This window comes from Mercenaria mercenaria, chromosome 17, assembly GCF_021730395.1.
Source record: "Mercenaria mercenaria strain notata chromosome 17, MADL_Memer_1, whole genome shotgun sequence".
Classification (NCBI taxonomy): domain Eukaryota; kingdom Metazoa; phylum Mollusca; class Bivalvia; order Venerida; family Veneridae; genus Mercenaria; species Mercenaria mercenaria.
In genome coordinates this window covers 23,416,803-23,431,270 of record NC_069377.1, presented here as the reverse complement: position 1 = coordinate 23,431,270, position 14,468 = coordinate 23,416,803, and the positions used below count along the sequence as shown (strand labels likewise).

Below are 14,468 nucleotides of genomic sequence, written 5' to 3'. Positions count from 1 at the left end.
TGTTTAATTGTAAAGCGCCTTTGAATGTATATTACATATGAAAAGGGCGCTCAACAAATCTGGTATAATAATAATAATATAATACGTGCTACATAAGCTTTTATGTCATTTACGTATATATTTGACTAAGTCAAAGGACATAAATCTGGTTTTACTGAGTGAAACCTCAAATAAAACCCCTGTTGCATGGCCTCATATGCTGAATTAAATTCTTGTATGGTTTCATGACTCTAGGCCATAGACTTTTTGAGATTCATGCGACACAATATTTAGGCCCTTTATGTACATTTTGATTGTCAATGACCATATCTCTGGTCTTACTACGTGGAAGCCGGTGTAACAGCCCAGTTTTTCCCCAGTCAGTTCTTTGCCCCTAGTCGAGTTTTCCCTTCAAGTACTGGTTTCTTTCGGTACTGTTATTAGGTGTCTGTTCATTTTCCATTTAAATTTCAGATGAAATAGGTATTGTTTTTCATTTGAATAAACCTATATGTTTCTTTTTTGGTAACTTTAATCAATGTTTTTTTTTTTTTGTAAAATCAAATCAAAGTTTTAACTTCTGTTTGATTGCCATTACTATTTAATATCCTGACAGTTCTTCCCTCCACCCCCTAGCTAGCCAGTTCTTGCTATGTCAGGTAGGGAGTAGGAATTGACGGTCATTTCTTTCCCCCTAGCATATACTTGGCCTGTTAGGCGAGGGGAAGTAATTGACCGGTCAGTTCTTTCCCCTCTAGCCAGTACTTGCTCTGTTAGGTGAGGGAAGAAAAAGACTGGTCAGTTCTTTTCCCCTCTAGCCAGTACTTGACCTGTGAGGTGGGGAAAGAAATAGACCAGTCAGTCCTCTCCCCCCTCCCCCTCTGCTAGCATATACTTGACCTGTCAGGTTAGGGAAGAAATTGGCCCGTCAGTTCTTTCCCCCTAGCCAGTACTTGACTATCAGGTTGGGGAAGAAACTGACCAGTCAGTTCTTCTGACTCTAGTCTGTACTTGACCTGTCAGTTGGGGGAAGAAATTGACTGGTCAGTTCTTTTGCCCCTAGCCAGTACTTGCTCTGCCAGGTGGGGAAGAAATTGACGGGTCGGTTATTCCCATCCAAGCCAGTATTTGACCTGTCAGGTGGGGGAAGAAATTAACCAGTTCTTTCCACATAGCCAGTACTTGCTCTGTTAGGTGGTGGAAAAATTGACCTGCCAGTTCTTTTCCCCTCTAGCCAGTTCTTTCTCTGTCAGTTAGGGAGAAGGAATTGACGGTCAGTTCTTTCCCCCTAGCTAATACTTGACCTGTTAGGTGGGGGGAAGTAATTGACCGGTCAGTTCTTTCCCCCCTAGCCAGAACTTGCTCTGTTAGGTGGGGGAAGAAAAAGACTGGTCAGTTCTTTTCCCCCTAGCCAGTACTTGACCTGTGAGGTGGGGAAAGAAATTGACCAGCCTGTTCTTTCCCACCTAACCAGTACTTGACCTATCAGGTGGGGGAAGAAATTGGCCGGTCAGTTCTTTCCCCCCAAGCCAGTACTTGCTTTGTTAGGTGGGGGAAAGAAATTGACTGGTCAGCGCCCCCCACCCCACCCCTAGCCATTACTTACTCTGTTAGGTGGGGGAAAATGACCAGTCAGTTCTTTCCCCCCTATCATATACTTGATCTTTCAGGTGGGGGAAGAAATTGAACAGTCAGTTCTTTCCCCTCTAGCCAGTACTTGAACTGTCATTTGCAGGAAGAAATTGATAGGTGAGTTCTTTCCCACAAGAATATACTTGACCTGTCAGGAGGGGGAAGAAATAAACCGGTCAGTTCTGTCATCCTAGCCGGTACTTGACCTATCAGGAGGGGGAAGAAATTGACCAGTCAGTTTTCCCCCATAACCAGAACTTGACCTTTCTGGTAGGGGAAGAAAATGATCAGTCAGTTCTTTCACCCTAGCCAGTATTTCACCTGTTAGGTTTGGGAAAGAAACTGACTGGTCAGTTCTTTCCCCGCTAGCAAGTACTGGTTGTGTTAGGTGGGGGAAGAAATTGACTGGTCAGTTCTTTTCCCCCTAGCCAGTACTTGACCTGCCGGGTGGGGAAAGAACTGACTTGTCAATTTCTTCCCCCACCTGAAAGTCAAGTAACGGCTAAGGGTGAAAGAACTGACCGGTCAATTTCTTCTCAAAAATCTGAAGGTGAAGTACAGGCTAGGGGGAAAGAACTGACTGATCAATTTCTTCCCCCACCTGAAAGGTCAAGTACTGATTAGGGGGGAAAGAACTGACTAGTCAATTTCTTCCCCCTCCTGATTGGTCAAGTACTGACTAGTTGGGAAAGAACTGACTGGTCAAATTTATTTTCACATCTGACAGGTCAAGTACTGGCTAGGGATGAAAGAACTGACCGGTTAATTTCTTCCCCCACCTGAAAGTTCAAGCACTGGGTAGGGGGGGGGGGGAAGAACTGACTGGTCAATTTCTCCTCCATCTGACAGGTCAAGTATATTCTAGGAGGAAAAGAACTGACCAGTCAATTTCTTCTCCCCACCTGACTGGTCCCGTATATGCTAGGGGGAAAAGAACTGACTGGACAATTTCTTTCCCCATCCGACAGGTCTAGCACTGGCTAGAGGAGAAAGAACTGACCAGTCAATTTCTTCTCCAACCTAACAGAGCAAGTACTGGCTAGTGGGGAAAGAACTGACCAGTCAATTTCTTCCCAACCTGACAGGTCAAGTATATTCTAGGGGGTAAAGAACGGACCGGTCATATTCTTCCCCCACCTGACAGGTCAAGTATATGCTAGGGGGGAAAGAACTGACCGGTCAGTATCTTCTCAAACCAAACAGGTCAATTACGGGCTTAAGGGGGGTGGGGAAGAACTGACCAGTCAATTTCTTCTCCCACCTGACAGAGCAAGTACTGACTGGTGGGGAAAGGACTGGCGACTCAATTTCTTCACCCGCCTGACAGTTGAAGTATATGATAGGGGGGAAAGAACTGAACAGTCAATTTCTTCTCCCCACTCGACAGGTCAAGTTCTGGCTAGTGGGAAAAACCTGATTGGTCAATTTCTTCCCCCACCTAACTGACTAGGGGGAAATAACTGACTGGTCAATTTCATTACCCCACCTGACAAGTCAAGTACTGGCTAGGGGGGAAAGAACTGACAAGTTAATTTCTTCCAAAATCTGACAGGTCAAGTACTGCCTAGGGGGATAGAGCTGACCGGTCAATTTCTTCTCCCCACCTGACAGGTAAAGAACTGGCTTGGGGGGAAAAAACTGACCGGTCAATTTCTTCCCCCACCTTACAGGTCAAGTATATGCTAGGGGGGAAAGAACTGACCACTCAATTTCTTCCCCCACCTGAAAGGTCAGGTATATGCTAGGGGGAAAAGAACTGACCGGTCAATTTCTTCTCCTTACGCTACAGGTCTAGTACAGGCTAGGGGGAAAAGAACTGACTAGTCATTTTCTTCCCCCACCTAACAGAGCCAGTACTGGCTAGGGGGAAAGAACTGACTGGTCAGTTTCATTACCGCACCTGACAGGTCAAGTACTGGCTAGGGGGGAAAGAACTGACCAGTTAATTTCTTCCCAAATCTGACAGGTCAAGTACTGCCTAGGGGGATAGAGCTGACCGGTCAATTTCTTCTCTCCACCTGACAGGTCAAGTACTGGCTTGGAGGGAAAGAACTGACCGGTCAATTTCTTCTCCTTACGCTACAGGTCAAGTACAGACTAGGGGGAAAAGAACTGACTAGTCATTTTCTTCCCCCACCTAACAGAGCCAGTACTGGCTAGGGGGAATGAACTGACTGGTCAGTTTCATTACCGCACCTGACAGGTCAAGTACTGGCTAGGGGGGAAAGAACTGACCAGTTAATTTCTTCCCAAATCTGACAGGTCAAGTACTGCCTAGGGGGATAGAGCTGACCGGTCAATTTCTTCTCCCCACCTGACAGGTCAAGTACTGGCTTGGGGGGAAAGAACTGACCGGTCAATTTCTTCCCCCACCTGACAGGTCAAGTATATGCTACGGGGGGGGGGGAAGAACTGACCACTCAATTTCTTCCCCCACCTGAAAGGTCAAGTATATGCTAGGGAGAAAAGAACTAACCGGTCAATTTCTTCTCCTTATGCTAAAGGTCAAGTACAGGCTAGGGGGAAAAGAACTGACTAGTCAATTTCTTCTCCCCCCACCTAACAGAGCAAGTACTGGCTGATGGGGAAAGGACTGACGATTCAATTTCTACCCCCAACTGATAGGTCAAGTATATAGTAGGGGGGAAAGATCTGACCGGTCAATTTGTTTCCCCCATCCGACAGGTCAAGTTCTTCTCCCACCTAACAGAGCAAGTACTGGCTAGGGGTGAAAGAACTGACCGGTCAATTTCTTCCCCAACCTGACAGGTCAAGTATATTCTAAGGGGTAAAAAATGACCGGTCAATTTCTTCCCTCACCTGACAGTTCATGTATATGCTAGGGAGGAAAGAACTGACAGTTTCTTCTCCCCATCCAACAGGTCAAGTACTGGCTTAAGGTGGGAAAGAATTGAACGGACAACTTCTTCTCTCATCTAACAGAGCAAGTACTGCTAGAGGGGAAAGGACTGACTAGTCAATTTCTTCCCCCACCTGACAGGTCAAGTATATGCAATGGGGGAAAGAACTGACCACTCAATTTCTTCCCACACCTGAAAGGTCAAGTATATGCTAGGGGGGAAAGAACTGACTAGTCATTTTCTTCTCCGACCTGACAGAGCAAGTACTAGCTGGTGATGAAAGGACTGACAAGTCAATTTCTTCCCCCACCTGACAGTTTAAGTATTTGATTGGGGGAAAGAACTGACGGGTCAATTTCTTTTCCCCACCCGGCAGGTCAAGTATACGATAGGGGGAAAGAACTGAACAGTCAACTTCTTCTCCCCACCCGACAGGTCAAGTTCTGGCGGGGGGGGGGGGGGGTGGGATCGAAATGACGGGTCAAATTCATTTCCCCACCTTACAGGCCAAGTACTGGCTAGGGGGAAAGAAATGACTGGTTATTTTCTTCCCCAACCTGTCAGGTCAAGTACTGGCTACGGGGGAAAGAACTGACTGGTATATTTCTTCTTCACCTGACAGATCAAGTACTGACTTGGGGAAAAAGAACTGACGTGTCAATTTCTTCCCCCATCTGACAGGTCAAGTATATGATAGGGGGGAATTAAAGAACTGGCCACTCAGTTTCTTCCCCCAAATGACAGGTCAAGTATATGCTAGGGGGAATGAACTGACCAGTCAATTTCTTCTTCCAACCGGACAGGACAAGGACAGGCTAGAGGGATGAGAACTGACTTGTCAATTTCTTCCCCCATATAACAGAGCAAGTACTGGCTGGTGGGGAAAGGACTGACTGGAAGTTTTTCCCCCACCTGACAGGTCAAGTATATGGTAGGGGGTAAACAACCGACTGGTCAATTTCTTCTCCCCACCCGACAGGTCAAGTGCTGGCTGGTTGGGAAAGAACTGACTGGTCAATTTCTTCCCCCACCTAACAGAGCATGTTCTGGCTGGTGGGGAAGGAACTGACTGGTCAAATTCATTTCCCCACCTGACAGGTCAAGAACTTGCTAGGGGGGAAAGAACTGACCGGTTAATTTCTTCCCCCACCTGACAGGTCAAATACTGGCTAGGGGGGAAAGAACTGACCGGTCAATTTCTTCTCCCCACCCGACAGGTAAAATACTGGCTAGGGGAAAGAACTGACTAGTCAATTTCTTCTCCCACCTGACAGAGCAAGTACTGGCTGGTGGGGAAAGGACTGACGAGTCAATTTCTTCCCTCGCCCGACAGGTCAAGCATATGAAAGGAGGAAATAACTGATCGGTCAATTTCTTCTACCCACCCGACAGGTCAAGACCTGGCTGGTGGGGGCGGGAAAGAACTGATCGGTCAATTTCTTCCCCCACCTAACAGAGCAAGTATTGGATTGGGGGAAAGGACTGACTGGTCAATTTCATTTCCCCACCAAACAGGTCAAGTACTGGCTAGGGGGAAATGAACTGACCGGTCAATTTCTTCTGCCCACCCAATAGGTCAAGTTTTAGCTAGGGCGGAATAAACTGACCGGTCAATTTACTTCCCCCACCTTTCTGGTCAAGTACTGGCTAGGTGGGAAAAGAACTGACCAGCAGTAATTTCATTACCTTAGAAGAAATCTATTAAAAATATAACGTAAATTAAAATTTGTCATTTAAAACCATTTCTTTAGTTTACACAAAATATGAAACATATTTCTTATTTTATATGAAATTTAAAAGATAACCGACTATCAGAATGAAAAAGCAGTCTAGTTAAGAATAACCAAGAATAACTAGTTCCAATTCACTAACAGGGGAAATAATTGATAAGTCAGGAAAATTGACGAAAGAGGGGTGGGGGGCGGGAAAGAACTGACGTGTCAGTTTTTTCCCCATAAGAATGATCAGGAGTATCTGAAATTTTATTTGACTGCGAGTGGGCTGAATCATTACTCGACGAAATAGTTTAACATGGATGTCCACAATGTTTTCGACTCGAGCAAGATGATTTCTTGGACACAAACTTCCTACGTTTACTACTCCCATAAAACACAATCACTTTAAAAGGTAAAATATGCATGACCTATATTGTCAGTATATACGGTATTTTTTGCGCAAGTGCGCTGCATTTCCAAGAATTGTGCACTTTCGGCGGCAAATGGTGAAATTTCCTTACAGCGAGTGGTCATTGCTTACTGCGCGATTGAGATGCGCACAAAATATTATGACGAACTCCTTTAAGCTACAATATAGGTTATTTGGTTACATTGACTATTTAAATTAATATGGCCATCATTTTCCAAATTTCTAAATAACTGCCTTAAATTCGATAAAACATGTACTGTAACACTTGAAAGAGGTATAGCTCTTCAAAAGTCAAAGCTATAACAGAAATCACCTGATATTGATTCCAACATGTTACAGAGATTTTTACCGCTCACAAAATGACCACCTAGAATCGGTAACACGCAAAAACATTGATGAGCTACTACTGTTCAAATATTCAGTATTTTAAAAAAAATCAGTTTTCAAGGTATTGAAGTTTGGTTATTCAGATAAATCTAATAAAGATACTGTCCTGCCATTTTCAAACTGGCCGCCAGAAATAAGTTAGCTAACTTACATATGGATAAGATCTAAGTGATCATTGCTGTAAAATAAGTCACCTGATTTCGTTAAAATAATTTCAATTGAAAACCCTGATACCAATATAAGCTACTTCTCTTATTTCAATCACGATGGTGCCGTTTTCAAAATGCATACCGTAAAATACGTTACAAGAAAAAATAATTATCAATTAAATTCTGTTTCATTAAACATGTCACTCTCATTTTCCATTCAAAGGATTATGAATGTAACTACAATGTAAAAATAAATTTGTATCGGAATGGCTGCATGATAAATGTTACATATATAGTGTATTCTAGTAAAATAAAATGGAGAATCGAACATATAACGAAGCTATCACTTTCGTTAAAAAGTCAAGTTTAAATAATCATTGAGCAAACAGATATGTTTTTGTAACATTTGAAAGGATTTATAAAGTTTATGTCTAAATGCAAATTGCATTTTTTCTGTCACAATGCACGAGCTCTTTAAAGGACAAAGCCTTATAAGATTACACAAACGAAAAGGAGCATATACAAAGCAAGTTATGATAGTACGGGGGTCATTCATTCACCATTGACGATTGGGAAATTTTCTACGTCAATGATTTTATATAAGCTGTACTCTCAGGGCAAAAAGTTGAATAACAACGCAACCTCCATAATGATTGACATCATTTGCAAACAGTCGAAATCTTATGTCAAACAGGGTACCCGGTGGTAGACGCGTCATTATCAAAAGTGCATTGATCACCTGGCGCAAGTTATCATTAAGATCCGTGGTTGGTTGCGCTAAGACTATAAATGCAATGTATCATGTAATGATGATAATCAAAATGTAATTGATTAAGTCCTACTTACATTGTTAGTGTACTTGGAGGAACATAGTAACAACAGAAACTCATCTTTTATTTCGCAAAGTGAGCCATTTCCATGAGATATTGAAGTAGTCGGCTGAAATACAGATACAAGTAACCAATATTACCTTTGTAATTTTGTAAGACATAACTACAACCTTACTCTGCACTACCTCATAGTTACCAAAATTCATCCCGTCCAATGTATTTTATGTGAGAAGCTGTAATGATTATAGAAAACCCACTGACATTGAGAAGCTATCGGCTTCTTGAATAAGAACAGACCCTAAGTAAATTGAGAGCATAAAAACGTGGCCAACACCAATATTTATCACAAAAGAGAAGAGGTATTATAATTGTTTTTGAAGTTGCAAAACCTTTGTTTAAGGAAACAGAAAAACGTCAATCATTTTTATGAAATCAGGAATGCAAAAATTTGTTCACGTCTTTTACGTCTTTTACTTTAGACTTAGCGTTTGATTTTTTCATGATATAAAATTATCTTTGATAAATTAACTGCTGGTGACAAAGTATTTGTATATTTTCAAGTAAAGCAAGTAGACTTTTCTTCAAAACTAACTTCAATTTTGGGAGGTCCATATACAGTAAAAGAAGCAGTTTCAGATGTATAATATAAAGTCAATTGTGATAAATTAAACGCATTTTAGGTTATCTATGGTAACAGGATGCGAAAGGCACCAAAACAGATGACATTTGATGATAGCCAAGTAATTTCAGATTCTTAGATTCTTTTCAGGTAGACACAAGATCAAAATGACATACTATCAGACGATGAAATTTTAGTAGAAGTAGTTCCTGACAAAAGTCGTTATGGTAGAGAAAGGAAAAAACCTGGATGACTATATACATTCTATTTTAATGTCCAAAATGCCAAACACCAAGACGACCAAACGGAATATACCAGAGCATACCAGAAAATCATGTGAAGTGTCATTTTCAAGAAATAAGATAAGGAAAATGGTGAACCGAAGAGTAAGGTTGAAAAGAGTCAGGAAAGTGATGAGAGTGATAATGAGGTGAATGTAAACGTTGCAAAGTCAGAAATAGAGGAACAATATGAAACAGAACACAAAGCCCTAATGAACAAAGAATTGGAAACACAGAAGCAGGCTAAAGATATTATGCAGGGACGTCTTAAGAGACTAGAAACAAATCCAAATATATTCGAGCCAAAACAAAAAGTTTTTTTCCATTGACGGAGAAATCCAAGGAGATGTATAAGAAGCGGACATTTGACAGTACTATTAAGCCTGAGAAAAGACTACCAGTAGATAAGCAAACTAACCTTCCTAACGTGGGGGAGAATGTTAACAAAATTAACATAGAGAGTGAAATAGCTCCTGAGCAAGACAATACCACAGTGAAATAAACGTCTGTGAAATATGGGTCGAAGAGAGTTTTTAAAATGTTAAAGGAAGAAAGAATGAAAGAGAAGAAACAATAAACATAGGTGATTATATAACAGAAGATATAAAGATTGAACTAAGAAACATTACGGTAAAGAAGAAAACGTCAGAGGGAAAATGTGTTTGAAGTTGACATAGAGGTTTAAGAAAATAAGAAACAATACAAAGATGTTTCTTACAGCCAAAGAGACATGGAGACATTGTTCACTTGATCATTTTAATGTTTAATGTTAACACATGAAGAAATATGTATTTTAAAAATCTAAAGTTAAATGTCAGATGTTTTTGATATATATGTCCTATGCAGTGGTCAATCAAGACATGCGGGATGCATGTAGATGGAGGCGTGGGTAATGTGACAGTTACTTACCTAAAACTTTTATATATGAGTGGTAACATGATAACTTCAAAAATTAGCTTTTCCGCCTTTTGCAAAACATTTAGTGGTAAAAAGAAAACCATGAAAAAATTGATAACGTTTTATTTTTACAGTAGTTATTTTAAAATCTTGCAATTAGATAAGTTATTTACATGGTATGAATTGATATATGTTTTCCTAAATTGGTTTGTAAAGTATTTGTCGGTCTGTATGCGGGAATCGGTCTTAGACATTAGGCGCTTATAAAAGTATATTGGGTGTGGAGGCGTTCTATGAATCAAGAAGGTTGATAATTTCAGCCAATCAGAATTGCAAAAAATTGTTGAGGGGTATGACTGAGAATTTCAACCACTTACAATAGCCGAAATATTTGTTGCGGTGTAAGACTGAGGTATACATAGATCTGTTCAATGCTGTAGGATCAGTCTGCTGGTTGTCCATGGATGTGTCGGATCGGAGCAGTATTTATATTTACTGATGCACAGAAATCTCAGATACCCGGCATTAAAATATTTTACTGTTCCAGTAAAACCTCATGAGCAAATGTTTGAAAATGTTTTGAATATATAGGAATATATTTAGCGTTAAAAATAGAGGAGATCTATCTAAGATTCCTGAAATACGCATTCAACGAAGAGTTGTTTGAGAGTAGGAAATATTTTGAGGGTTTGAAATAGTTCTTATGTTTATGGTTTAATTTGTTCAGATATTTTTTGAGATTAAAATTCTGATTGTTTCAAAGATAACCATTGCTTGGAATATATGTCAATCATAAGGTTAGGAAACCTGTAGAAAATTAATATATTTAAAAAGTTGAAATCAATAGGCAAAATAGCCGAAGAAAAATTATCATCATTCATGTTTTAAGATATTTAGATATCAGGAATAAGGAACGCTCCTGTTGTATGCTACAATATATAAAAATTATTTGACCTAGAGTTATGAACCTATATAAGAATATTATTCAGCATGTGAATTTGTGCACCTCAGTTTTGTTTTGGATATCACTTTGCAAGTCCAGAGTTATGACAAAATATGTATTAAGGACATAAACGTTTGTGTTCCATGTCTCAAAATTGATTTGACCTACAATCATAAGAGACACTAGAGGATTGTTATTTTATCTTGTGAATTTGTATTCACTCAGCCAGTTATGGTCCATGTCTTTATGAAAACTATTTATAAAATTCTTAATTGCTTGTTTGTGTGATATATATATATATATATGGAAAGTCGCCGTGTCGGTGCGACGTTAAATCCAACCAAAAAAAGAAGGTTCCGCCATATGAATACATCTGTCTAAATTTTACTCAGTACTCATAACATGTGTAAATGGTGAGTTCTGCTCAACCCGGGGTTAGAGGGTGTGGACATTAGCTTGCATTTCGACTACCATCCATGCACAGGCTCAATCAAACCAAGCCTGCAACATTTTCATTTATGTCGAGTTTTGCGGCCTTTGGTTTTGCACCTTTTTATTTGTTTAAGATTTCATTCAGCCGTACCAAAGATATGGCCCTTGACTTTAACAAGCGGGGCAATATACGCCCGAAGGGTAACATCAGAGGATGGGGGCAAAATTTAAAAACCTTGTCTGTTGAAACACAAAGGACAAGAACAACAAAAAGAAGAAATTCCAAAAAAAGAAAAAAGTTAAAAAAATCATACCAGGTAAAGTTATGTCAAAATACATCTAAAAATTGAATGTACCATCCATGTTGTACCACAGAAAAGTGGTCTCGGTTTTTACCTACTGCCAATAATAAAAAAGTTTCAAAATAAGCAATTTATAGTAACAAAAAATAAAGTTGTTCAAAAAAAATATTGTAAGAGAACAAAAGAGCACTGCAATACATAACAATATGAAGTGAGTCATCCAAACCATGCGCTTTACACGTCCCCTTAGTGTGGTGAACATTTGTGCCAAGTTTCTTTGAAATCCTTTAAGCAGTTCAAATATTACATGTCAGACACAGCAAAGTCATATATGACCTTTCACTCCTAAGTGCGGCTTTGACCTTGAAGCTAGTCATCCAAATCAAGCGCTCTGCACGTCGGCTCAGTGTGGTGAGCATTTGTGCCAAGTTTCTTTGAAATCCTTCAAGCAGTTCAAGAGTTACAGAGCGAACACGAAACACACTCATATGACCTGTCACTCCTAAGTGTGGCCTTGACCTTGAAGCTAGTCATCCGAAACAAGCGCATTGCAAGTCGTCTCAGTTTGATGAACATTTGTACCAAGTTTCTTCGAAATCCTTCAAGAAGTTCGAGAGTTACAGAGCGGACACAGCAAAGTCATATATGACATTTCACCCCGAAGTGTGACCTTCACCTTAAAGCTAGTCATCCGAAACAAGCGCTCTGCACGTTGTTTCAGTGTGGTGAACATAGTTTCTGTGAAATCCTACAAGCAGTTTTAGAGTTACAGAGCGGACACGAAACACACTCATATGATCTTTGACCCCTAAGTGTGACCTTGACCTTGAAATGAGATATCCAAAACATGCGCTCTGCACGTCTTCTCGGTGTGGTAAACGTTTGTGTCAAGTTTCTTTGAAATCCTTCAAGGGGTCCAAGAGTTACAGAGTAGACACGAAATTGCTAACGGACGGACGGACAGACGGACACCGGGACCATTACATAATACGTTCCTTCGGGTGTATAAAAAGGCATAAAAGAGTGTAAGCACTTGTGACGCACGTAAATTGTATGTGACCTCGGGTCATGAAATAATTTCTATAGCTCAGAAAATTGTTATTGCCTTTGATTTAGTAAAATATACAGAAAGGGAATACAGGGTTCGTATCTCATGTAACTCAATTGGTATTTTACTTAGAGTCATAAAGCAATAGGGATTAGTGATTTAACATGTGAAGTTGATCATCTGTTGTTCGACCGACTCGGTAGCCTAGTGGTAGAGCATCCGCTTCGAGTGCGGAAGGTCGTTGGTTCGATCCCGGCTGCGTCATACCAAAGACGTAAAAAATGGTACTAGTAGCTTCCTCGTTTGGCGCTCAGCATTAAGAGGATAGTACTAGGACTGATCAGCCCGGTGTCAGTATTATGTGACTGGGTGGGGTATCACTTCACGTGTCTACGGCGTAATATTTCAGTGAGGCAGCAGTATAAAGTTGGGCATTGTGCTCACTGCTACAAGTAGACACCGTCGTTTATATGACTGAATTCTTTTTGACAAAGACGTTAAACCCGAACACACACACACACACACACACACACACACACACACACACACACACACTCACTCACTCACTCACTCACTCACTCCTATTCTCTAATTCTAATTGCCTAATTCAGTGGATTGAACCGTTTGTCTCAAGTTTTGCTGACAAATGTTAACTAATATTTGCTATCAATATCCCGTAGCTCGTGGTTTGTAAATCACCCGCCACGAGTGGTGGGGGTTATAGGAATGGTCTCCGTACGTCCTTTCGTCCGTCCGTCTGTCCATAACACTTGTGTCCGCTCCATATCTCCTAAACACCTTGAACTGATTTTCATGACACTTGGGTCAAATGATCACTTCATCAAGACAATGTGCAGAACTCATAAGTTACTAATGTCGGCTGAAGGTCAAGGTCACAACTCAAGGTCAAAGGTTTTAGCCTTCTATTTTGTGTCCGCTTTGTATCTTCTAAACCCCTTGATGGATTTTCATGAAACTTTGGTCAAATAATCATCTCATCAAGACGATGTGCAGCACTTATGAGTCAGCCATGTTGGCTCAAGGTCAAGATCACAACTCAGAGTCTAAGGTTTGAGCCTTCTATTTTGTGTCCGCTCTATTTTCCCTAAACCCATTGAAAGAATTTTATAAGACTTGGGTCAAGTGATTACCTCATAAAGATGATGTGCAGATCTCATGAGTCAGCCATGTCCGATCAATGTCAAGGTCACAACTTAGGGTCAATGTTTTTAGCCTTCCATTTTGTGTCAGCGTTGTATCTCCTAAATCCCTTGAAGGATTTTCACGAAACTTGGGTCAATAATCAACTCATCAAAAGGATGTGCAGAACTTATGAGTCAGCCATGTTGGGTCAACGTCAAGGTCACAACTCAGTGTCAAATGTTTGAGTCTTCTATTTTGTGTCCGCTCGGTATCTCCTAATCCACTTGAAGGATTCAAATAAAACCTGGGTCAAGTGATCACCTCATCAAGACGATGTGCAAAACCCATGAATCAGCCATGCAGGCTTAAGGTCAAGGTTACACCTTAGGGTCTAGGGTTGAGCCTTCAATTTTGTATCCACTCTGTATCTCCTAAAACCCTTCAAGGATTTATATCAAACTTGAGTTAAATGATCACCTCATCAAGAATTTATGAGTCAGCCATATCAACTCAAGGTCAAGGTCACTACAAAAGGTCAAATGTTTGAGCTCCGTATCTTCTAAACTTTAAGAAGGATTTTCATGAAACTTGGGTCAAACGATCACCTCGTCAAGACGATGTGCATATTTTATGAGTCGGCCATGTCAGTTCAAAGTCAAGGTCACAGCTCAGGGTCAAATGTTTACCCTTTCACCATCCAAAACAGTGGCGGGGGATTTAGCTGTCTTTCATACTGCCTTGTTCAATTTGTTTCTCTCACCTCTCCAATCGTTTGAAAAAATCCAATGAACAACTTTCAATTTGGTGTGGTCGAAGATAT

The 14,468-nt window shown here is 40.6% G+C and overlaps 1 protein-coding gene across 3 annotated transcripts in view; it reads right to left on the bottom strand.

Moving 5' to 3' along the window:
* The window catches only part of LOC128550355 (uncharacterized), a 118,999-nt gene that overhangs the window by 57,420 nt on the left and 47,111 nt on the right, over positions 1–14,468 (bottom strand). For all 3 annotated transcript variants that reach the window (XM_053529262.1, XM_053529263.1, XM_053529264.1), the window contains one exon: positions 8,000–8,092. In XM_053529262.1, coding sequence (XP_053385237.1) covers positions 8,000–8,092 — 93 coding nt within the window. The remainder of the gene's footprint in view (positions 1–7,999; positions 8,093–14,468) is intronic.